The sequence below is a fragment of the Coregonus lavaretus genome (assembly GCF_964263955.1).
Source record: "Coregonus lavaretus genome assembly, chromosome: 26".
In the NCBI taxonomy this organism is placed as follows: domain Eukaryota; kingdom Metazoa; phylum Chordata; class Actinopteri; order Salmoniformes; family Salmonidae; genus Coregonus; species Coregonus lavaretus.
In genome coordinates this window covers 33,064,860-33,090,492 of record NC_140013.1, presented here as the reverse complement: position 1 = coordinate 33,090,492, position 25,633 = coordinate 33,064,860, and the positions used below count along the sequence as shown (strand labels likewise).

General features: G+C 45.1%; 2 protein-coding genes and 5 long non-coding RNA genes across 10 annotated transcripts; all 7 read right to left on the bottom strand.

Annotated features, from left to right (window-relative positions):
• Positions 1–16: 16 nt before the first annotated feature.
• Positions 17–1,154, bottom strand: LOC311101366. 2 transcript variants are annotated; one of them, XR_014609915.1, is made up of 4 exons: positions 1,052–1,154; positions 751–951; positions 496–573; positions 17–66 (listed from the first exon to the last, which is right to left on the bottom strand). It is a non-coding gene; the product is annotated as an uncharacterized lncRNA (long non-coding RNA). The 2 variants fall into 2 exon arrangements; XR_014609914.1 differs by having other exon boundaries at positions 751–1,154.
• A 4,305-nt stretch (positions 1,155–5,459) lies between these two features.
• On the bottom strand, positions 5,460–6,817 carry LOC311101622 (uncharacterized protein). The gene is made up of 4 exons (XM_084142748.1): positions 6,692–6,817; positions 6,070–6,393; positions 5,731–5,924; positions 5,460–5,561 (listed from the first exon to the last, which is right to left on the bottom strand). The coding sequence occupies exons 1-4, from the start codon at positions 6,722–6,724 to the stop codon at positions 5,504–5,506; spliced, it is 609 nt and encodes a 202-aa protein (XP_083998874.1). The 5' UTR covers positions 6,725–6,817; the 3' UTR covers positions 5,460–5,503.
• A 1,586-nt stretch (positions 6,818–8,403) lies between these two features.
• On the bottom strand, positions 8,404–9,981 carry LOC311101445. The gene is made up of 3 exons (XR_014609929.1): positions 9,443–9,981; positions 8,893–8,970; positions 8,404–8,464 (listed from the first exon to the last, which is right to left on the bottom strand). It is a non-coding gene; the product is annotated as an uncharacterized lncRNA (long non-coding RNA).
• A 26-nt stretch (positions 9,982–10,007) lies between these two features.
• On the bottom strand, positions 10,008–11,147 carry LOC311101444. Of its 2 annotated transcripts, XR_014609928.1 has the most exons (4): positions 11,045–11,147; positions 10,744–10,944; positions 10,489–10,566; positions 10,008–10,057 (listed from the first exon to the last, which is right to left on the bottom strand). It is a non-coding gene; the product is annotated as an uncharacterized lncRNA (long non-coding RNA). The 2 variants fall into 2 exon arrangements; XR_014609927.1 differs by having other exon boundaries at positions 10,744–11,147.
• A 4,293-nt stretch (positions 11,148–15,440) lies between these two features.
• LOC311101389 (uncharacterized protein) lies at positions 15,441–16,798 on the bottom strand. The gene is made up of 4 exons (XM_084142520.1): positions 16,673–16,798; positions 16,051–16,374; positions 15,712–15,905; positions 15,441–15,542 (listed from the first exon to the last, which is right to left on the bottom strand). Exons 1-4 carry the CDS (start codon positions 16,703–16,705, stop codon positions 15,485–15,487), a joined length of 609 nt encoding a protein of 202 aa, XP_083998646.1. The 5' UTR covers positions 16,706–16,798; the 3' UTR covers positions 15,441–15,484.
• A 1,586-nt stretch (positions 16,799–18,384) lies between these two features.
• On the bottom strand, positions 18,385–19,962 carry LOC311101306. Its single transcript, XR_014609912.1, has 3 exons — positions 19,424–19,962; positions 18,874–18,951; positions 18,385–18,445 (listed from the first exon to the last, which is right to left on the bottom strand). It is a non-coding gene; the product is annotated as an uncharacterized lncRNA (long non-coding RNA).
• A 26-nt stretch (positions 19,963–19,988) lies between these two features.
• On the bottom strand, positions 19,989–21,126 carry LOC311101305. 2 transcript variants are annotated; one of them, XR_014609911.1, is made up of 4 exons: positions 21,024–21,126; positions 20,723–20,923; positions 20,468–20,545; positions 19,989–20,038 (listed from the first exon to the last, which is right to left on the bottom strand). It is a non-coding gene; the product is annotated as an uncharacterized lncRNA (long non-coding RNA). The 2 variants fall into 2 exon arrangements; XR_014609910.1 differs by having other exon boundaries at positions 20,723–21,126.
• Positions 21,127–25,633: the final 4,507 nt, after the last annotated feature.

The window sequence follows — 25,633 nt, the reverse complement described above, 5'->3', positions numbered from 1 at the left end:
GGTCCTCTCTCTGTTTTTAACAAACAGGGCCTTCTCTTTCTCCTTCTCCTCACACAGGAGGACTGTCTGCATCATTCACACACACACACACACACATTCACACACACAACCTGTGTTCATCTTTGACTCCTTCTACGACAGGGGTCGGCAACAGGTAGTTTAGTTTTTGCTCAAAAAATTGTGTAAAATCATCAGGAATTCAGCTAAAAATGAGTTTAATTCAGGAAATTTGTTCCCTAGTATTCCCACGAATAAAATAAGAGACTTGATCGTGTCTCAATGTAATCAAAATATGAAATTACTGTTATTTTCAAATACAATCGCTTGTTGGGTTTAGTTGTGGTCAGTTTGCAGTGTACAAATTATTATAATTATGTTGAGGACCCCCGACCATCTTCTCCGACCAAAATCAGCCTGCGGCTTAATTTGGTTGTCTACCCCTGTTCTACGTCACTTCTAAGACAAAAAGTTACAGTGAAAACACAGGTCACTTACCAGGTCATGGATCCCAGAGAGTGGGTTGGTTTTCTCTCTCATCTCTTCAGAGTGGGATAACGCTCCTTGTTGGTCAAGCTAATCGAGAGAGAGCATTTGAGATTTTTCAGATATAACATAAGAATAAAAAAAGACTCAATCATACACATTCCTATGGTATTATGCAAATAGTTATAGCCACATTATAGTTGACGAACACAGTGAAACACACACACACACAAACTAGTATGTCATGCTGCAGGACTAGAGTCCTACCTGTGTGTGTGGCTGCAGGTTGATGAAGGCCCTCTCAGGTGATGGTGGTCTCGGGCTCTGTTCCACTGGGTCTCGGTTCTCAGGGATGGGCTGCAGAACACCTGTTGATGTCATACTCACCTGAGGTCTCCTATTCCTGTTCCTGTTTCTGGACACACTCTGTCTGGGTTCAAAGTCTGGGTTCCTGACCACACGACCTAACTGGGAGCACAATGACAGGAGCACATTACACTCAAATCCATTTATCTAGCAGTTGTATGCTATTTTTTTGTTTTTTAAGCCATAGCATAGGTCCACTTACCTGATAGAGCAATAAGGGAATCCATGTGTAGATCAATTATAATAATAATAGGCTACATTTAATTTCTATAGCGCTTTTCATTACAGAGTTATCTCAAAGCTCTACTGAGGAAAACATTTAATATATATATATATATATATATATACAATAAAAAAAAACATACAGTACATTTCGAATCAAGGCAGGTAAAATACCAATAGTGGGCTAGGTGCTAAATACATTTTAGAATGGGACCAGGACTATGAAAAATACAGTCTGTAGAAGTGGGTTTTGCAGCCAGTTTTAAAAGTTCCGAGTGATGTAGCGGCTCTCAGATGGTCAGGGAGAGCATTCCATAGGCGAGGGGCAAGGGAGCAAGCAGAAGGCTTAGTTCGGAGACGTGTCTTACGGACTTGAAGCAGTAGGGAGTGCCTAGAGCGGAGAGTGCATGGTGGCTCGCTGATTGAGATGAGGTCACTGATGTATGTGCGGCTTAATCCATTCATGTTTTTAAATGCAAGCATGAGGATTTTGAAGTCGATCCTGTAGTTAACCTGTAGTTTTAGGCCTATATGGGACGATATATTGCTCTTAATTACCATATAGGAATGACGGGGCCTGCGCACTGGCTTACGGTGGTGCCCTTCCTCACTAGCGTCTGTCGGCATCACTGGAGGGAAGAAGAAGGCCTATTCAATTTCATTAGGCCCAAAATTACATTCACAACAGACAGAAGACATTTGGTCATGAAAAAAATAAACAACCTACTTAAATATTGTGAGCTATTAAACTCAAATTTGGCAACAAATAATACATTCACATGCCTTGCTTTAAAATGTACCCTCTCTCCTGCAATCACAAATCAAGAAAGTAACCTAGAATGTAGTGTTCTGGAACTCTTGTAATGTTCTACTTGTTATTATGACGCTCTTAAATAATGTATTTATTATGCACAGGTGCAGTGTCATCACATGGTTGAGTTTTGACCAATATAGACCCCTCTACACAGAGTGAAAACATTGTAGCAACATGCAACAATGTATCACATTTCAATGTGCATTTTCTAAATAATGGACAGCTGACTCTGATAGGCTAATGGACCAATTAGTTCAAGTTTACTGGGTCAGGGCTGTTCTAGACTGGCCTATACATTACAACAGAAATTAATTTGTATTCTATTTACAATTGCAATGTGTATTTATGGAATCAATAAAAAAGATACCACATACAATAGGTACGGGAAATAAATATATTTGGGGGTTCAATGCAGAAAACAGCACAATGAATAACTGGGACGGTAATGCAGTCAGGCCGTGCCTTGGGCTGCGCGCCAAGGGGTCCGCGATTTCAAGCACCGATTGAAAATGCCTAGTCCCTTAAAACATATGGGACCAACAAGAAAATGTCTGTAAAGTATCTAGCATACATTTGTTACAAATTCAGGCAAATATGCCAAGGTTAGGCTAGCCTATCAATTAAGACCAATTATTAGACTAAATTATAACTGGTTTAGCCCATTATTATTCCGTTAAAACAAGGGCTGTCTGTAAAACCATATTTTGCAAAATAGTCTAAAGTTTCAGCATATAATTTAGGCAACTGAAGCAGGTTTAGGCCTATACACCGACTGCACCAAATCTTCGGATTTTGCTGGGAATATTGCAACAATTAGGCTAATTCACTTGATCAAACTTGCAAGGTTTCAGTGCAAATGTGATACTGCCCACACAACGTTATTTTCACTTGGACATTTCATCATATTTCATTGTTAGGCCTATGGAAAACAAGTGTAGTCGCCAATCGTTGCACATTGGGTAAATAAAATGTGACTGGATCATGTTGGGGAAAACAAGATCCCAATACCCCTGCCATCTTAAAAAGTTGAAGAACTACAGACAGCAACACTGTAAAGAGGTTGCCGTGAATTTGACAGTAACTACATGCAGCAAAGTGGCAAGTAGCCTAAGTTACTGTATTTCATATTCCAGTACACCTACTGCAATCCAAATACAGTATAAAAGCAAGTACTGTGTAATGACACACAGTACAATACCGTAGAATAGAAAAAAGTGCATCCTACCGCAATCTTAATGAATGAATGGATGGCTGGCTGGATGGATGAATGAAATTCATGGAGGGAATTTGGGGTTTGTAAGTCACACTTTTTTACTGTAATTACATGGGATTGGTGCATGCAGGTCGGCAGCCAGGTAATGCGTTTACACATTACAGCATATCAATGAATATTTGGTGTTTCACTTCTAAGAGGCTTTAACAAAGGCTTCCAAACTGGCAGTGACTACAGGTTAAAACAGACCAAAAGAACATGGCAAAATGCTCAATCATTAAAAGTTTAAGGCTTGCTGCCACTCCAATCTGTCCCCTATACATTTTAAAGTGATGGGGCACTACTACCACATAGCATTTAAATTGGTAGGCCTACAGCACTCTCGCCAACCGGTGCAACAAATTATAGCCTCTTACAAGGCACGCCTCGAAATATGTTAATGAGCCAGCCTACCATGCACCCACTAGAGGGCCGAAGGTTTTTGGCACTCCAAAAATACTGTATATCCTGTGTGATGGAATTTCAGTAGCCTTCGAAATACAACAATTATTTCCCAGCCTACAACATTTTCACACACTGCACCATAATTTAAAGTATGATGCAGTAAAAGGTTTCACAGTATTTTACTGTTGATAATACCCCATATTACCTAAAAATAACAGTGTAATAACAGCATAATAGTACACCACTAAAGTTTAAAAATGTCTCACATCATGAAGAGGTATATTTACTTTTAGAAGGATATATTGTTTTTATTCAATTAATAGATATGCAGGTGTTCGAGAAAATAGAGCGATATAAATAAATGTGGAAAATAGATAATTTCATTGGAAGGATGGATGGAGGGATGGAGACCAATTTGGCCAGTATTAAAGTCTAATACTATACTTAAAAAAATAAGCAAAATGTCGCTGGTGTGGCAGTCAGTGTCCCTCTCTATGCATTTCCAATGCGCATTTCACAAAATGTGATGTTGCAAGTGTGAAGTGCCTCATATACAGTATATGCCTCTAGATCCGGAATAAGTCACCTAAAAAAGCGGATGTAGACCTCAGGCACACTGGCCCAACAGGAATGATTGTGTTCCTCATAATTAAGCAGCCAAGATGAGTGGGCCACTGCGCCGCTTAGGGCGTCTGAGAATGGGAACTATTGTGGCATTGTCATTCCCACGCTAATTCTGATCACTGGGACGCGTGACCAGATGGTAAGGGCGAAAGGGCGTGAAAGGGCGCGAGCGCCTCTTCACAAGTTGGCCTTTTAATTCGGGCTCTCTGGTGGTTTCTCCCCCTTGCTGCCTTAACGATTTTGCCGGATTAGTTGATTTTTGGGCCGTTCTGTGCCACCACCCATAACAAGATGGAACTTTCTATAAGTCCCCATTATAGAGCCTCCAGAAAAATGTCACAAATCAAAATCACAAATACAATATCAAACCTTACAAACTCGAACTTTTCACTCTCCACCGATGTGTTTGAACAGCTAACGGCATTGTAGCTATGTCCGGTTGGATTAGAAACTCCTTTGTTTTCCTTATTTGTCGCCTCCCCTTGTTTGAAATGTTGTATGGCTAGCTAAGTTTCCTAGTCCTTTAATGTGTACGAGTGCGACTGGTTAGCAATGTGGTTGGGCATCGAGGTCTACCGCCCCCCGCTGGTTGTATAACGCTATAGCATCTGCACATGGGGCTCGCGAGTGTCCACAGGGAGGCGCTCGTGCACCAGGAAAAGAGTGCATGAATGAATTCATCAATGATGTATATAAATATATGTGTATATCACAGGAGGCTGCTGAGGGGAGGACGGCTCATAATAATGGCCAGAACAGAGCAAATGGAATGGCATCAAGTACATGGAAACCATGTGTTTGATGCGTTTGATACCATACCGCTCCAGCCATTACCACAAGCCCGTCCTTTACAATTAAGGTGCCACCAACCTCCTGTGGTGTATATATAAATCATTGGAATCCACACACACCTAAAGAGGGCTAAGGTGAATCCACACACCCTAAACAAAAAGTTATTGCCTTCCCCCGTGAGGCACAACCTTATAAAGCCTCTTGGTTCCGGGAGACTAATGTGTACAGGTTTCCCAGAGTAAAGAGGCTAAACCTTAAAAAGTTGTAATGAATGAATAGGACTACTGTATTCTATTAGCTTTGGAGCCTTCCCAAAACCAACCCTGGACAAAATATTCATTTTTTGTCAAGACCTGCCAATCTAAACAAAACAAACATCAGGATGGGATTTTATGTTTATTGAAAAATAGGATGAAAGAAAATGTAAATCCCTGGTGTGTGTGTATGTTTGTGGGCGCACATCTGTGTGTGTGTGTGTGTGTGTGTGTGTGTGTGTGTGTGTGTGTTTAAGGGATCTCTGGCTGTGGTGTGATGAAGATTTCAGTTCAGCATTTCTGAAAGCAGCCTCCACAGCAGCACATCTTCCTCAGCCATCTGATAAACCTGCGAGGGAGGTAGTAACCACTGACAAGAATGGAACAATATGGACACTACTGCAACACTTCAAAATTGTGACTCATGGTCCTTTACTATCTCCTTTTATGTGTCCATCTGTCTGCTAGCTTTTCCCTCCCTCCACTATTTAATTATCTTCTGTCTACTTAAAACTCACCTCTTCTTGATGGTCTTGCGACATTTCTTCGCCCCCCCTGTCTCATTCTCCTGTTCCTTCTTCTCCTTCACTTCTTCCTTCTCCACTTGCTTTACTTGGAACCTTTCCTCATCAGGCAGGATGCTAATCTCCTCTACCTCATCATAATCAATCTCATTGGTTTCTCCTGTCTGATCTCCATTAGTGTCCAGAGTCTGAGAAACATAATACAACATTTAAACATCTTTCCAGCACAGCTATAATCTTACAGATCTACACTAGCTTTCCTCTATGTGACACCATGTGTGTGGATCTGACTGAAAGAGAGAGAGGGAGCCTGGTTCTTATCAGTCTTCTTACCAGTACAGGTGTTCCAGTCCTGTCAGTGTTGCCTGTCTGTCCTCCCTCAGTCTGGGTGGAGATGGGTGGTAGATGGGTGGTCTGTGGCCATGCCAGGGTCGGCGGTGGAACCTTCAGTGGGGGCAGGCGGTGGGGGCGAGGGAGGGGTGGAGCGGCGGTGGTCTGGAGGTTAGAGGGAGGGATGCGAACAGGGAGGAAGAGGGGGGGAGTGGCAGTGGTCTGGAGGGTAGCGGTCAGTGGAGAAGCGGTCAGTGGAGCAGTGGTCAAAGAGACAGAGGTCAAGGAGGTCATAGTCACTGGAGTAGATGACCTGTAGTTCTGACTCTTGATGGGAAGATTAGCGGTACAAGATTAGTTAACATGATTAATCACAAGATCACAGTGAAAAGATACAGCCCACTGGGCACAGACGTCAATTCAACAACTATTCCACGTTGGTTCAACGTGATTTCATTGAAATGACATGGAAACAACGTTGATTCAACCAGTGTGTGCCCAGTGGGAATACGTGTATCGAAACCGAACAAGTCTTATATACTGGGAGAATATTGTAGCTGCAGTAATTAATCAGTAATGAATATATGTCTGTAGAAATACTGACTGAATCCAGTAAACAACCTACCACTGACTCAAGAGTAGCGAAGTCATTCTGCATGAGAGACAGAGGTGCAGGGTTAGATCGTGTGGCTAAACCTACGAGCTCTCACACTCATGTCAGAATTAGACGTTCATCCATGTTTCTCAAACGTAAAATAATAATAATAATATGCCATTTAGCAGACGCTTTTATCCAAAGCGACTTACAGTCATGCGTGCATAATTTTTTTTTTGTGTATGGGTGGTCCCGGGGATCGAACCCACTACCTTGGCGTTACAAGCGCCGTGCTCTACCAGCTGAGCTACAGAGGACCATCATCAGGAATTCAGCTAAAAATGAGTTTAATTCAGGGAATTTGTTCCCAAGTATTCCCACGAATAAAATAAGAGACTTGATCGTGTCTCAATGTAATCAAAGTATGAAATTACTGTTATTTTCAAATACAATCGCTTGTTGGGTTTAGTTGTGGTCAGTTTGCAGTGTACAAATTATTATAATTATGTTGAGGACCCCCGACCATCTTCTCCGACCAAAATCAGCCTGCGGCTTAATTTGGTTGTCTACCCCTGTTCTACGTCACTTCTAAGACAAAAAGTTACAGTGAAAACACAGGTCACGGATCCCAGAGAGTGGGTTGGTTTTCTCTCTCATCTCTTCAGAGTGAGATAACGCTCCTTGTTGGTCAAGCTAATCGAGAGAGAGCATTTGAGATTTTTCAGATATAACATAAGACTCAATCATACACATTCCTATGGTATTATACAAATAGTTATTTTACATTTTAGTAGACGCTCTTATCCAGAGCGACTTACAGTTAGTGCATTCATTATTTTTTATTTTATTTATTTGTCTTTTTCATACCCCCCGTGGGAATTAAACCCACAACCCTGGCATTGCAAACGCCATGCTCTACAAACTGAGCTACATCCCCTGCAAGCATTCCCTCCCCTATACGACGCTGTGCCAATTGTGCGCCGCCCCATGGGTCTCCCGGTCAGCTACGACAGAGCCTGGATTCGAACCAGGATCTCTAGTGGCACAGCTAGCACTGCGATGCAGTGCCTTAGACCACTGCGCCACTCAGGAGACTAGTTATAGCCACATTATAGTTGACGAACACAGTGAAACACACACACACACACACATAAACTAGTATGTAATGCTGCAGGACTAGAGTCCTACCTGTGTGTGTGGCTGCAGGTTGATGAAGGCCCTCTCAGGTGATGGTGGTCTCGGGCTCTGTTCCACTGGGTCTCGGTTCTCAGGGATGGGCTGCAGAACACCTGTTGATGTCATACTCACCTGAGGTCTCCTATTCCTGTTCCTGTTTCTGGACACACTCTGTCTGGGTTCAGAGTCTGGGTTCCTGACCACAGGACCTAACTCCTTGTCAATTTTCACTGGCTTCGCTCTTTGACCTCTTTTACTCTCTTCCTCTTCTGCCACCTTCACTAGTTGGCCGGCTCTTCTCCCATTCATTACCATCTTTACATTCGGGTGTCTTGATATTTGTCTGTCTATTCTTCCTGCAACCTCTAGCACTGGCCTCATCAATCTCTCACCCTTCCCAAACCTCCTAACCATCCTTTCAAAATCAATCCTCTCCTCCAGCTTAGCTTCCTCTTCGCTCTGATTCAGCACCAGAGCTCTGTCCAGGGTCTGGCCTAGGGATGCCAGGTCTTTGGTGACCTTCTCATGGTAGTAAGCCAGATCCTCTTTCAAGTATCTCATGGTCATCTCTCTGGCTTTAACAAACAGGGCCTTCTCTTTCTCCTTCTCCTCACACAGGAGGACTGTCTGCATCATTCACACACACACACACACACATTCACACACACAACCTGTGTTCATCTTTGACTCCTTCTACGACAGGGGTCGGCAACAGGTAGTTTAGTTTTTGCTAAAAAATGGTGTAAAATCATCAGGAATTCAGCTAAAAATGAGTTTAATTCAGGGAATTTGTTCCCAAGTATTCCCACGAATAAAATAAGAGACTTGATCGTGTCTCAATGTAATCAAAGTATGAAATTACTGTTATTTTCAAATACAATCGCTTGTTGGGTTTAGTTGTGGTCAGTTTGCAGTGTACAAATTATTATAATTATGTTGAGGACCCCCGACCATCTTCTCCGACCAAAATCAGCCTGCGGCTTAATTTGGTTGTCTACCCCTGTTCTACGTCACTTCTAAGACAAAAAGTTACAGTGAAAACACAGGTCACTTACCAGGTCATGGATCCCAGAGAGTGGGTTGGTTTTCTCTCTCATCTCTTCAGAGTGGGATAACGCTCCTTGTTGGTCAAGCTAATCGAGAGAGAGCATTTGAGATTTTTCAGATATAACATAAGAATAAAGAAAGACTCAATCATACACATTCCTATGGTATTATGCAAATAGTTATTTTACATTTTAGTAGACGCTCTTATCCAGAGCGACTCACAGTTAGTGAATACATAATTTTATTTATTTGTCTTTTTCATACCCACTGTGGGAATCGAACCCACAACCCTGGCATTGCAAACGCCATGCTCTACATCCCCTCCCCTACACAACGCTGTGCCAATTGTGCCACACCCCATGGGTCTCCCGGTCAGCTACGACAGAGCCTGGATTCGAACCAGGATCTCTAGTGGCACAGCTAGCACTGCGATGCAGTGCCTTAGACCACTGCGCCACTCAGGAGACTAGTTATAGCCACATTATAGTTGATGAACACAGTGAAACACACACACACACACATAAACTAGTATGTAATGCTGCAGGACTAGAGTCCTACCTGTGTGTGTGGCTGCAGGTTGATGAAGGCCCTCTCAGGTGATGGTGGTCTCGGGCTCTGTTCCACTGGGTCTCGGTTCTCAGGGATGGGCTGCAGAACACCTGTTGATGTCATACTCACCTGAGGTCTCCTATTCCTGTTCCTGTTTCTGGACACACTCTGTCTGGGTTCAAAGTCTGGGTTCCTGACCACAGGACCTAACTCCTTGTCAATTTTCACTGGCTTCGCTCTTTGACCTCTTTTTCTCTCTTCCTCTTCTGCCACCTTCACTAGTTGGCCGGCTCTTCTCCCATTCATTACCATCTTTACATTCGGGTGTCTTGATATTTGTCTGTCTATTCTTCCTGCAACCTCTAGCACTGGCCTCATCAATCTCTCACCCTTCCCAAACCTCCTAACCATCCTTTCAAAATCAATCCTCTCCTCCAGCTTAGCTTCCTCTTCGCTCTGATTCAGCACCAGAGCTCTGTCCAGGGTCTGGCATAGGGATCCCAGGTCTTTGGTGACCTTCTCATGGTAGTAAGCCAGATCCTCTTTCAAGTATCTTATGGTCCTCTCTCTGTTTTTAACAAACAGGGCCTTCTCTTTCTCCTTCTCCTCACACAGGAGGACTGTCTGCATCATTCACACACACACACACACACACATTCACACACACAACCTGTGTTCATCTTTGACTCCTTCTACGACAGGGGTCGGCAACAGGTAGTTTAGTTTTTGCTCAAAAAATTGTGTAAAATCATCAGGAATTCAGCTAAAAATGAGTTTAATTCAGGAAATTTGTTCCCTAGTATTCCCACGAATAAAATAAGAGACTTGATCGTGTCTCAATGTAATCAAAATATGAAATTACTGTTATTTTCAAATACAATCGCTTGTTGGGTTTAGTTGTGGTCAGTTTGCAGTGTACAAATTATTATAATTATGTTGAGGACCCCCGACCATCTTCTCCGACCAAAATCAGCCTGCGGCTTAATTTGGTTGTCTACCCCTGTTCTACGTCACTTCTAAGACAAAAAGTTACAGTGAAAACACAGGTCACTTACCAGGTCATGGATCCCAGAGAGTGGGTTGGTTTTCTCTCTCATCTCTTCAGAGTGGGATAACGCTCCTTGTTGGTCAAGCTAATCGAGAGAGAGCATTTGAGATTTTTCAGATATAACATAAGAATAAAAAAAGACTCAATCATACACATTCCTATGGTATTATGCAAATAGTTATAGCCACATTATAGTTGACGAACACAGTGAAACACACACACACACAAACTAGTATGTCATGCTGCAGGACTAGAGTCCTACCTGTGTGTGTGGCTGCAGGTTGATGAAGGCCCTCTCAGGTGATGGTGGTCTCGGGCTCTGTTCCACTGGGTCTCGGTTCTCAGGGATGGGCTGCAGAACACCTGTTGATGTCATACTCACCTGAGGTCTCCTATTCCTGTTCCTGTTTCTGGACACACTCTGTCTGGGTTCAAAGTCTGGGTTCCTGACCACACGACCTAACTGGGAGCACAATGACAGGAGCACATTACACTCAAATCCATTTATCTAGCAGTTGTATGCTATTTTTTTGTTTTTTAAGCCATAGCATAGGTCCACTTACCTGATAGAGCAATAAGGGAATCCATGTGTAGATCAATTATAATAATAATAGGCTACATTTAATTTCTATAGCGCTTTTCATTACAGAGTTATCTCAAAGCTCTACTGAGGAAAACATTTAATATATATATATATATATATATATACAATAAAAAAAAACATACAGTACATTTCGAATCAAGGCAGGTAAAATACCAATAGTGGGCTAGGTGCTAAATACATTTTAGAATGGGACCAGGACTATGAAAAATACAGTCTGTAGAAGTGGGTTTTGCAGCCAGTTTTAAAAGTTCCGAGTGATGTAGCGGCTCTCAGATGGTCAGGGAGAGCATTCCATAGGCGAGGGGCAAGGGAGCAAGCAGAAGGCTTAGTTCGGAGACGTGTCTTACGGACTTGAAGCAGTAGGGAGTGCCTAGAGCGGAGAGTGCATGGTGGCTCGCTGATTGAGATGAGGTCACTGATGTATGTGCGGCTTAATCCATTCATGTTTTTAAATGCAACCATGAGGATTTTGAAGTCGATCCTGTAGTTAACCTGTAGTTTTAGGCCTATATGGGACGATATATTGCTCTTAATTACCATATAGGAATGACGGGGCCTGCGCACTGGCTTACGGTGGTGCCCTTCCTCACTAGCGTCTGTCGGCATCACTGGAGGGAAGAAGAAGGCCTATTCAATTTCATTAGGCCCAAAATTACATTCACAACAGACAGAAGACATTTGGTCATGAAAAAAATAAACAACCTACTTAAATATTGTGAGCTATTAAACTCAAATTTGGCAACAAATAATACATTCACATGCCTTGCTTTAAAATGTACCCTCTCTCCTGCAATCACAAATCAAGAAAGTAACCTAGAATGTAGTGTTCTGGAACTCTTGTAATGTTCTACTTGTTATTATGACGCTCTTAAATAATGTATTTATTATGCACAGGTGCAGTGTCATCACATGGTTGAGTTTTGACCAATATAGACCCCTCTACACAGAGTGAAAACATTGTAGCAACATGCAACAATGTATCACATTTCAATGTGCATTTTCTAAATAATGGACAGCTGACTCTGATAGGCTAATGGACCAATTAGTTCAAGTTTACTGGGTCAGGGCTGTTCTAGACTGGCCTATACATTACAACAGAAATTAATTTGTATTCTATTTACAATTGCAATGTGTATTTATGGAATCAATAAAAAAGATACCACATACAATAGGTACGGGAAATAAATATATTTGGGGGTTCAATGCAGAAAACAGCACAATGAATAACTGGGACGGTAATGCAGTCAGGCCGTGCCTTGGGCTGCGCGCCAAGGGGTCCGCGATTTCAAGCACCGATTGAAAATGCCTAGTCCCTTAAAACATATGGGACCAACAAGAAAATGTCTGTAAAGTATCTAGCATACATTTGTTACAAATTCAGGCAAATATGCCAAGGTTAGGCTAGCCTATCAATTAAGACCAATTATTAGACTAAATTATAACTGGTTTAGCCCATTATTATTCCGTTAAAACAAGGGCTGTCTGTAAAACCATATTTTGCAAAATAGTCTAAAGTTTCAGCATATAATTTAGGCAACTGAAGCAGGTTTAGGCCTATACACCGACTGCACCAAATCTTCGGATTTTGCTGGGAATATTGCAACAATTAGGCTAATTCACTTGATCAAACTTGCAAGGTTTCAGTGCAAATGTGATACTGCCCACACAACGTTATTTTCACTTGGACATTTCATCATATTTCATTGTTAGGCCTATGGAAAACAAGTGTAGTCGCCAATCGTTGCACATTGGGTAAATAAAATGTGACTGGATCATGTTGGGGAAAACAAGATCCCAATACCCCTGCCATCTTAAAAAGTTGAAGAACTACAGACAGCAACACTGTAAAGAGGTTGCCGTGAATTTGACAGTAACTACATGCAGCAAAGTGGCAAGTAGCCTAAGTTACTGTATTTCATATTCCAGTACACCTACTGCAATCCAAATACAGTATAAAAGCAAGTACTGTGTAATGACACACAGTACAATACCGTAGAATAGAAAAAAGTGCATCCTACCGCAATCTTAATGAATGAATGGATGGCTGGCTGGATGGATGAATTAAATTCATGGAGGGAATTTGGGGTTTGTAAGTCACACTTTTTTACTGTAATTACATGGGATTGGTGCATGCAGGTCGGCAGCCAGGTAATGCGTTTACACATTACAGCATATCAATGAATATTTGGTGTTTCACTTCTAAGAGGCTTTAACAAAGGCTTCCAAACTGGCAGCGACTACAGGTTAAAACAGACCAAAAGAACATGGCAAAATGCTCAATCATTAAAAGTTTAAGGCTTGCTGCCACTCCAATCTGTCCCCTATACATTTTAAAGTGATGGGGCACTACTACCACATAGCATTTAAATTGGTAGGCCTACAGCACTCTCGCCAACCGGTGCAACAAATTATAGCCTCTTACAAGGCACGCCTCGAAATATGTTAATGAGCCAGCCTACCATGCACCCACTAGAGGGCCGAAGGTTTTTGGCACTCCAAAAATACTGTATATCCTGTGTGATGGAATTTCAGTAGCCTTCGAAATACAACAATTATTTCCCAGCCTACAACATTTTCACACACTGCACCATAATTTAAAGTATGATGCAGTAAAAGGTTTCACAGTATTTTACTGTTGATAATACCCCATATTACCTAAAAATAACAGTGTAATAACAGCATAATAGTACACCACTAAAGTTTAAAAATGTCTCACATCATGAAGAGGTATATTTACTTTTAGAAGGATATATTGTTTTTATTCAATTAATAGATATGCAGGTGTTCGAGAAAATAGAGCGATATAAATAAATATGGAAAATAGATAATTTCATTGGAAGGATGGATGGAGGGATGGAGACCAATTTGGCCAGTATTAAAGTCTAATACTATACTTAAAAAAATAAGCAAAATGTCGCTGGTGTGGCAGTCAGTGTCCCTCTCTATGCATTTCCAATGCGCATTTCACAAAATTTGATGTTGCAAGTGTGAAGTGCCTCATATACAGTATATGCCTCTAGATCCGGAATAAGTCACCTAAAAAAGCGGATGTAGACCTCAGGCACACTGGCCCAACAGGAATGATTGTGTTCCTCATAATTAAGCAGCCAAGATGAGTGGGCCACTGCGCCGCTTAGGGCGTCTGAGAATGGGAACTATTGTGGCATTGTCATTCCCACGCTAATTCTGATCACTGGGACGCGTGACCAGATGGTAAGGGCGAAAGGGCGTGAAAGGGCGCGAGCGCCTCTTCACAAGCTGGCCTTTTAATTCGGGCTCTCTGGTGGTTTCTCCCCCTTGCTGCCTTAACGATTTTGCCGGATTAGTTGATTTTTGGGCCGTTCTGTGCCACCACCCATAACAAGATGGAACTTTCTATAAGTCCCCATTATAGAGCCTCCAGAAAAATGTCACAAATCAAAATCACAAATACAATATCAAACCTTACAAACTCGAACTTTTCACTCTCCACCGATGTGTTTGAACAGCTAACGGCATTGTAGCTATGTCCGGTTGGATTAGAAACTCCTTTGTTTTCCTTATTTGTCGCCTCCCCTTGTTTGAAATGTTGTATGGCTAGCTAAGTTTCCTAGTCCTTTAATGTGTACGAGTGCGACTGGTTAGCAATGTGGTTGGGCATCGAGGTCTACCGCCCCCCGCTGGTTGTATAACGCTATAGCATCTGCACATGGGGCTCGCGAGTGTCCACAGGGAGGCGCTCGTGCACCAGGAAAAGAGTGCATGAATGAATTCATCAATGATGTATATAAATATATGTGTATATCACAGGAGGCTGCTGAGGGGAGGACGGCTCATAATAATGGCCAGAACAGAGCAAATGGAATGGCATCAAGTACATGGAAACCATGTGTTTGATGCGTTTGATACCATACCGCTCCAGCCATTACCACAAGCCCGTCCTTTACAATTAAGGTGCCACCAACCTCCTGTGGTGTATATATAAATCATTGGAATCCACACACACCTAAAGAGGGCTAAGGTGAATCCACACACCCTAAACAAAAAGTTATTGCCTTCCCCCGTGAGGCACAACCTTATAAAGCCTCTTGGTTCCGGGAGACTAATGTGTACAGGTTTCCCAGAGTAAAGAGGCTAAACCTTAAAAAGTTGTAATGAATGAATAGGACTACTGTATTCTATTAGCTTTGGAGCCTTCCCAAAACCAACCCTGGACAAAATATTCATTTTTTGTCAAGACCTGCCAATCTAAACAAAACAAACATCAGGATGGGATTTTATGTTTATTGAAAAATAGGATGAAAGAAAATGTAAATCCCTGGTGTGTGTGTATGTTTGTGGGCGCACATCTGTGTGTGTGTGTGTGTGTGTGTGTGTGTGTTTAAGGGATCTCTGGCTGTGGTGTGATGAAGATTTCAGTTCAGCATTTCTGAAAGCAGCCTCCACAGCAGCACATCTTCCTCAGCCATCTGATAAACCTGCGAGGGAGGTAGTAACCACTGACAAGAATGGAACAATATGGACACTACTGCAACACTTCAAAATTGTGACTCATGGTCCTTTACTATCTCCTTTTATGTGTCCATCTGTCTGCTAGCTTTTCCCTCCCTCCACTATTTAATTATCTTCTGTCTACTTAAAACTCACCTCTTCTTGATGGTCTTGCGACATTTCTTCGCCCCCCCTGTCTCATTCTCCTGTTCCTTCTTCTCCTTCACTTCTTCCTTCTCCACTTGCTTTACTTGGAACCTTTCCTCATCAGGCAGGATGCTAATCTCCTCTACCTCATCATAATCAATCTCATTGGTTTCTCCTGTCTGATCTCCATTAGTGTCCAGAGTCTGAGAAACATAATACAACATTTAAACATCTTTCCAGCACAGCTATAATCTTACAGATCTACACTAGCTTTCCTCTATGTGACACCATGTGTGTGGATCTGACTGAAAGAGAGAGAGGGAGCCTGGTTCTTATCAGTCTTCTTACCAGTACAGGTGTTCCAGTCCTGTCAGTGTTGCCTGTCTGTCCTCCCTCAGTCTGGGTGGAGATGGGTGGTAGATGGGTGGTCTGTGGCCATGCCAGGGTCGGCGGTGGAACCTTCAGTGGGGGCAGGCGGTGGGGGCGAGGGAGGGGTGGAGCGGCGGTGGTCTGGAGGTTAGAGGGAGGGATGCGAACAGGGAGGAAGAGGGGGGGAGTGGCAGTGGTCTGGAGGGTAGCGGTCAGTGGAGAAGCGGTCAGTGGAGCAGTGGTCAAAGAGACAGAGGTCAAGGAGGTCATAGTCACTGGAGTAGATGACCTGTAGTTCTGACTCTTGATGGGAAGATTAGCGGTACAAGATTAGTTAACATGATTAATCACAAGATCACAGTGAAAAGATACAGCCCACTGGGCACAGACGTCAATTCAACAACTATTCCACGTTGGTTCAACGTGATTTCATTGAAATGACATGGAAACAACGTTGATTCAACCAGTGTGTGCCCAGTGGGAATACGTGTATCGAAACCGAACAAGTCTTATATACTGGGAGAATATTGTAGCTGCAGTAATTAATCAGTAATGAATATATGTCTGTAGAAATACTGAATGAATCCAGTAAACAACCTACCACTGACTCAAGAGTAGCGAAGTCATTCTGCATGAGAGACAGAGGTGCAGGGTTAGATCGTGTGGCTAAACCTACGAGCTCTCACACTCATGTCAGAATTAGACGTTCATCCATGTTTCTCAAACGTAAAATAATAATAATAATATGCCATTTAGCAGACGCTTTTATCCAAAGCGACTTACAGTCATGCGTGCATAATTTTTTTTTTGTGTATGGGTGGTCCCGGGGATCGAACCCACTACCTTGGCGTTACAAGCGCCGTGCTCTACCAGCTGAGCTACAGAGGACCATCATCAGGAATTCAGCTAAAAATGAGTTTAATTCAGGGAATTTGTTCCCAAGTATTCCCACGAATAAAATAAGAGACTTGATCGTGTCTCAATGTAATCAAAGTATGAAATTACTGTTATTTTCAAATACAATCGCTTGTTGGGTTTAGTTGTGGTCAGTTTGCAGTGTACAAATTATTATAATTATGTTGAGGACCCCCGACCATCTTCTCCGACCAAAATCAGCCTGCGGCTTAATTTGGTTGTCTACCCCTGTTCTACGTCACTTCTAAGACAAAAAGTTACAGTGAAAACACAGGTCACGGATCCCAGAGAGTGGGTTGGTTTTCTCTCTCATCTCTTCAGAGTGAGATAACGCTCCTTGTTGGTCAAGCTAATCGAGAGAGAGCATTTGAGATTTTTCAGATATAACATAAGACTCAATCATACACATTCCTATGGTATTATACAAATAGTTATTTTACATTTTAGTAGACGCTCTTATCCAGAGCGACTTACAGTTAGTGCATTCATTATTTTTTATTTTATTTATTTGTCTTTTTCATACCCCCCGTGGGAATTAAACCCACAACCCTGGCATTGCAAACGCCATGCTCTACAAACTGAGCTACATCCCCTGCAAGCATTCCCTCCCCTATACGACGCTGTGCCAATTGTGCGCCGCCCCATGGGTCTCCCGGTCAGCTACGACAGAGCCTGGATTCGAACCAGGATCTCTAGTGGCACAGCTAGCACTGCGATGCAGTGCCTTAGACCACTGCGCCACTCAGGAGACTAGTTATAGCCACATTATAGTTGACGAACACAGTGAAACACACACACACACACACATAAACTAGTATGTAATGCTGCAGGACTAGAGTCCTACCTGTGTGTGTGGCTGCAGGTTGATGAAGGCCCTCTCAGGTGATGGTGGTCTCGGGCTCTGTTCCACTGGGTCTCGGTTCTCAGGGATGGGCTGCAGAACACCTGTTGATGTCATACTCACCTGAGGTCTCCTATTCCTGTTCCTGTTTCTGGACACACTCTGTCTGGGTTCAGAGTCTGGGTTCCTGACCACAGGACCTAACTCCTTGTCAATTTTCACTGGCTTCGCTCTTTGACCTCTTTTACTCTCTTCCTCTTCTGCCACCTTCACTAGTTGGCCGGCTCTTCTCCCATTCATTACCATCTTTACATTCGGGTGTCTTGATATTTGTCTGTCTATTCTTCCTGCAACCTCTAGCACTGGCCTCATCAATCTCTCACCCTTCCCAAACCTCCTAACCATCCTTTCAAAATCAATCCTCTCCTCCAGCTTAGCTTCCTCTTCGCTCTGATTCAGCACCAGAGCTCTGTCCAGGGTCTGGCCTAGGGATGCCAGGTCTTTGGTGACCTTCTCATGGTAGTAAGCCAGATCCTCTTTCAAGTATCTCATGGTCATCTCTCTGGCTTTAACAAACAGGGCCTTCTCTTTCTCCTTCTCCTCACACAGGAGGACTGTCTGCATCATTCACACACACACACACACACATTCACACACACAACCTGTGTTCATCTTTGACTCCTTCTACGACAGGGGTCGGCAACAGGTAGTTTAGTTTTTGCTAAAAAATGGTGTAAAATCATCAGGAATTCAGCTAAAAATGAGTTTAATTCAGGGAATTTGTTCCCAAGTATTCCCACGAATAAAATAAGAGACTTGATCGTGTCTCAATGTAATCAAAGTATGAAATTACTGTTATTTTCAAATACAATCGCTTGTTGGGTTTAGTTGTGGTCAGTTTGCAGTGTACAAATTATTATAATTATGTTGAGGACCCCCGACCATCTTCTCCGACCAAAATCAGCCTGCGGCTTAATTTGGTTGTCTACCCCTGTTCTACGTCACTTCTAAGACAAAAAGTTACAGTGAAAACACAGGTCACTTACCAGGTCATGGATCCCAGAGAGTGGGTTGGTTTTCTCTCTCATCTCTTCAGAGTGGGATAACGCTCCTTGTTGGTCAAGCTAATCGAGAGAGAGCATTTGAGATTTTTCAGATATAACATAAGAATAAAGAAAGACTCAATCATACACATTCCTATGGTATTATGCAAATAGTTATTTTACATTTTAGTAGACGCTCTTATCCAGAGCGACTCACAGTTAGTGAATACATAATTTTATTTATTTGTCTTTTTCATACCCACTGTGGGAATCGAACCCACAACCCTGGCATTGCAAACGCCATGCTCTACATCCCCTCCCCTACACAACGCTGTGCCAATTGTGCCACACCCCATGGGTCTCCCGGTCAGCTACGACAGAGCCTGGATTCGAACCAGGATCTCTAGTGGCACAGCTAGCACTGCGATGCAGTGCCTTAGACCACTGCGCCACTCAGGAGACTAGTTATAGCCACATTATAGTTGATGAACACAGTGAAACACACACACACACACATAAACTAGTATGTAATGCTGCAGGACTAGAGTCCTACCTGTGTGTGTGGCTGCAGGTTGATGAAGGCCCTCTCAGGTGATGGTGGTCTCGGGCTCTGTTCCACTGGGTCTCGGTTCTCAGGGATGGGCTGCAGAACACCTGTTGATGTCATACTCACCTGAGGTCTCCTATTCCTGTTCCTGTTTCTGGACACACTCTGTCTGGGTTCAAAGTCTGGGTTCCTGACCACAGGACCTAACTCCTTGTCAATTTTCACTGGCTTCGCTCTTTGACCTCTTTTTCTCTCTTCCTCTTCTGCCACCTTCACTAGTTGGCCGGCTCTTCTCCCATTCATTACCATCTTTACATTCGGGTGTCTTGATATTTGTCTGTCTATTCTTCCTGCAACCTCTAGCACTGGCCTCATCAATCTCTCACCCTTCCCAAACCTCCTAACCATCCTTTCAAAATCAATCCTCTCCTCCAGCTTAGCTTCCTCTTCGCTCTGATTCAGCACCAGAGCTCTGTCCAGGGTCTGGCATAGGGATCCCAGGTCTTTGGTGACCTTCTCATGGTAGTAAGCCAGATCCTCTTTCAAGTATCTTATGGTCCTCTCTCTGTTTTTAACAAACAGGGCCTTCTCTTTCTCCTTCTCCTCACACAGGAGGACTGTCTGCATCATTCACACACACACACACACACATTCACACACACAACCTGTGTTCATCTTTGACTCCTTCTACGACAGGGGTCGGCAACAGGTAGTTTAGTTTTTGCTCAAAAAATTGTGTAAAATCATCAGGAATTCAGCTAAAAATGAGTTTAATTCAGGAAATTTGTTCCCTAGTATTCCCACGAATAAAATAAGAGACTTGATCGTGTCTCAATGTAATCAAAATATGAAATTACTGTTATTTTCAAATACAATCGCTTGTTGGGTTTAGTTGTGGTCAGTTTGCAGTGTACAAATTATTATAATTATGTTGAGGACCCCCGACCATCTTCTCCGACCAAAATCAGCCTGCGGCTTAATTTGGTTGTCTACCCCTGTTCTACGTCACTTCTAAGACAAAAAGTTACAGTGAAAACACAGGTCACTTACCAGGTCATGGATCCCAGAGAGTGGGTTGGTTTTCTCTCTCATCTCTTCAGAGTGGGATAACGCTCCTTGTTGGTCAAGCTAATCGAGAGAGAGCATTTGAGATTTTTCAGATATAACATAAGAATAAAAAAAGACTCAATCATACACATTCCTATGGTATTATGCAAATAGTTATAGCCACATTATAGTTGACGAACACAGTGAAACACACACACACACAAACTAGTATGTCATGCTGCAGGACTAGAGTCCTACCTGTGTGTGTGGCTGCAGGTTGATGAAGGCCCTCTCAGGTGATGGTGGTCTCGGGCTCTGTTCCACTGGGTCTCGGTTCTCAGGGATGGGCTGCAGAACACCTGTTGATGTCATACTCACCTGAGGTCTCCTATTCCTGTTCCTGTTTCTGGACACACTCTGTCTGGGTTCAAAGTCTGGGTTCCTGACCACACGACCTAACTGGGAGCACAATGACAGGAGCACATTACACTCAAATCCATTTATCTAGCAGTTGTATGCTATTTTTTTGTTTTTTAAGCCATAGCATAGGTCCACTTACCTGATAGAGCAATAAGGGAATCCATGTGTAGATCAATTATAATAATAATAGGCTACATTTAATTTCTATAGCGCTTTTCATTACAGAGTTATCTCAAAGCTCTACTGAGGAAAACATTTAATATATATATATATATATATATACAATAAAAAAAAACATACAGTACATTTCGAATCAAGGCAGGTAAAATACCAATAGTGGGCTAGGTGCTAAATACATTTTAGAATGGGACCAGGACTATGAAAAATACAGTCTGTAGAAGTGGGTTTTGCAGCCAGTTTTAAAAGTTCCGAGTGATGTAGCGGCTCTCAGATGGTCAGGGAGAGCATTCCATAGGCGAGGGGCAAGGTGTCAGAATGGTGTAGGTGGATGATAGGAATCAGGCGCAGGAAACCAGGAGGACGTCAACAGAACTTTACTAAGTCCAAACACAAGTATAAGTCGCCAACCCAACCGGGTGGCGCGAACAATTACGCACGAAATACACAGTGCGAAAAAACAAGAAAAAGCGCACACAGTGCGAGCTCTCGTAAATACAACACAACGAGAGAACAAACTCGAAGAGGCAGGCTGACATAAACAATCACGCATAACACCTGACCCAAACAAACAAACTAAATAAGGGGAACAATCAAGACACAAATAAGGGACAGGTGTTATGAACAGACAAAACCAAAAGAACAAGAAACATCGAACGGTGGCAGCTAGTACTCCGGAGACGACGACCGCCGAAGTCCGCCCGAACAAGGAAGAGGAGCAGCCTCGGCCGAGACCGTGACAGTACCCCCCCCTTGACGCGCGGCTCCAGCCGTGCGCCGACCCGGAGCTCGAGGACGACCCGGACGACGCGGAGCAGGGCGCGCAGGATGACCCCGATGGAAATCGGTCAGTAGGGACTGGTCTAACACGTCCCTCCTTGGCACCCAGCACCGCTCCTCCGGACCGTACCCCTCCCACTCCACGAGATATTGAAGACCCCCCATCCGGCGTCTAGAATCCAGGATGGACCTCACGGTGTACGCCGGAGCCCCCTCGATGTCCAACGGGGGCGGAGGAGTCTCCTCAATCTCAAAGTCCTGGAGTGGACCAGCTACCACCGGCCTGAGGAGAGACACATGGAACGAGGGGTTAATATTTTTGTAGTCAACAGGTAGTTCTAACCTATAACTCACCTCGTTCAATCTCCTCAGGACTTTAAACGGCCCCACAAACCGCCGACCCAGCTTCCGGCAGGGCAGGCGGAGGGGCAGGTTTCTGGTTGAGAGCCAGACTCGATCTCCAGGTGCGTACACTGGCCCCTCACTGCGGTGTAGGTCGGCGCTCGTCTTCTGTCGACGTATGGCACGCTGCAGATGGACGTGTGCAGCGTCCCACGTCTCCTCCGAGCGCCTTACCCACTCATCCACAGCGGGGGCCTCGATCTGGCTCTCATGCCATGGTGCCAGCACCGGCTGGTACCCTAACACACACTGAAACGGTGTTAGTTGGGTGGAGGAGTGGCGAAGAGAGTTCTGTGCCATCTCGGCCCAGGGCACATATCTCGCCCACTCCTCCGGCCGGTCCTGACAGTATGACCTCAGAAACCTACCCACATCCTGGTTGACACGTTCAACCTGCCCATTACTCTCCGGGTGGTAACCCGAGGTAAGGCTTACCGACACCCCCAACCGTTCCATAAATGCCCTCCACACTCTAGAGGTGAACTGGGGGCCTCGGTCAGACACTATATCCTCGGGTACCCCGTAATGCCGGAAGACATGGGTGAACAGAGCCTCAGCGGTCTGTAGGGCAGTGGGTAGACCCGGCATGGGAAGGAGACGACAGGCCTTCGAGAACCTATCCACAACGACCAGGATGGTAGTATTCCCCTGTGAGGGGGGAAGGTCGGTAACAAAATCCACCGAGAGGTGGGACCAGGGTCGTTGTGGAATAGGCAGGGGTTGTAACTTACCCCTGGGCAAATGTCTGGGCGCCTTACACTGGGCACACACCGAACAGGAGGAGACATAAATCCTCACATCCCTAGCTAACGTTGGCCACCAGTACTTCGTGCTAAGGCAGTGCACTGTCCGGCCGATACCCGGATGGCCAGAGGAGGGGGACGTATGAGCCCAACAAATGAGGCGATCGCGTATCTCGAGCGGAACGTACGTCCGACCCACAGGACACTGAGGAGGACTCGGGTCGGTGCGTAACGCCCGCTCGATCTCACCATCAACCTCCCACACCACCGGAGCAACCAGACAAGACTCCGGTAGTATGGGCGTGGACTCAACTGACCTCTCCTCTGCGTCATACCGCCGGGACAGAGCATCTGCCTTCCCGTTCTGGGACCCAGGGATGTATGTGATCTTAAACACAAACCGGGCCAGGAACATAGTCCAACGAGCCTGGCGAGGATTCAGTCTCCTAGCTGCCCGGATGTACTCCAGGTTACGATGGTCAGTTTGAATGAGGAAAGGGTGTTGAGCCCCCTCGAGCCAATGCCGCCACACCTTTAGGGCCTGTACCACGGCTAACAGCTCCCTGTCTCCTACGTCATAATTCCGCTCCGCCGGACTGAGCTTCTTAGAGTAGAACGCACAGGGACGGAGTTTAGGTGGAGTACCAGAACGCTGGGAAAGAACGGCCCCTATCCCGGCCTCTGACGCGTCCACCTCTACTTGGAACGGTAAAGAGGGATCCGGATGCGCCAACACCGGCGCCGAGGTAAACAGGTCCTTCAGTCTCCCAAATGCCCTGTCCGCCTCAGCTGACCACCGCAAGCGCACCGGACCCCCCTTTAACAGAGACGTTATGGGAGCTGCCACCTGTCCAAAACCCCGGATAAACCTCCGGTAGTAATTCGCAAAACCCAAGAACCGTTGCACCTCCTTCACAGTGGTTGGGGTCTGCCAATTACGCACAGCTGACACCCGGTCTACCTCCATCTTCACCCCTGACGCAGATAACTGGTAACCCAGAAAGGAGACCGACTTCTGGAAAAACAGACATTTCTCTGCCTTGACATATAGGTCATGCTCCAACAGCCTCCGCAATACTCGGCGCACCAGGGCTACATGCTCAGCACGGGTAGGACTATACACCAGAATGTCGTCGATGTACACAACCACTCCCTGTCCCTGCATGTCCCGGAAAATCTCATCAACGAAGGATTGGAAGACTGAGGGAGCATTCATCAACCCATATGGCATGACTAGATACTCGTAGTGCCCGGAAGTCGTGCTAAACGCTGTCTTCCATTCATCGCCCTTTCGGATGCGCACCAAGTTATATGCGCTCCTAAGATCCAATTTTGTAAAGAACTGCGCACCGTGCAGTGACTCCGTCATAGTCGCAATCAGAGGAAGTGGATAGCTGTACTTCACTGTGATCTGATTGAGACCGCGGTAATCAATACACGGCCGCAGACCTCCATCCTTCTTCTTCACAAAAAAGAAACTTGAGGAAACGGGTGAAACGGAGGGCCGTATGTATCCCTGTCTAAGAGACTCAGAGATGTATGTCTCCATAGATTTTTTCTCCTCTTGAGACAAGGGATACACATGGCTCCGCGGGAGAGCTGCGCCTGACTGGAGATCTATCGCACAATCCCCCCGTCTATGAGGCGGCAGCTGCGCAGCCCTAGTCTTACTGAACGCCAGTGCCAAATCCTCATACTCGGGGGGAATCTGCAGTGCTGGCATTAGATTCGGACTCTCCACCGAGGTCGCCCCTATGGAAACACCCAGACACCGCCCCTCACATTGAGCAGACCACCCTTTAAGAGCTTTCTCTCGCCACCCAATAATAGGGTCATGAGTCATCAACCAGGGAAGACCCAGCACCACCGGATACGCAGGAGAGTCAATCAGATAAAGCTGAATTCTCTCCTCATGACCCTCCTGCGCCATCATCTGAAGTGGTGCTGTGACTTCCCTAATCAACCCAGACCCTAACGGACGGCTATCTAGGGCATGGACGGGGAAAGGCTTATCCACTGGAAGGAGGGGAATCCCTAACTCTAAACAGAACTGGCGATCTATAAAATTCCCAGCTGCGCCTGAATCTACCAGCGCCTTATGCTGGGAACGAGGTGCAACCTGTGGGAAACAAACAGGCAAGGTTAGGTGCACGACAGAAAGCTCTGGGTAAGCAGGGCGCCTACTCACCTGGGGGGACCCCCCAATGCTAGACCTGCCATCTCCTCCCCTGGAGGACCCGCCCCAGCACCTAGCCGCAGTGTGCCCTCCACGACCACAGTTGGTGCAAGGGCCGGGTCCCCGTGGGCTCCTCCTCCTCCGTTCCCTAGCGCCAGCACCCCCGAGCTCCATAGGACTCGGCTCGGAGGCGCTGGAGAGTGGAATGGGCGAACCCCCCCCTCCGGGACGCCCACGGGTGGCGAGCAGGGTATCCAGCCGGATGGCCATGTCGACCAGTTGGTCGAAAGTTAACGACGTGTCCCTGCACGCCAACTCTCGCTGGACGTCCTCTCGGAGGCTGCAGCGGAAATGGTCAATAAGGGCCCGCTCATTCCACCCTGCATCAGCCGCTAGGGTCCGGAACTCTAAGGCAAAGTCCTGTGCGCTCCTCATCCCCTGTCGGAGGTAGAACAGACGTTCCCCCGCCGC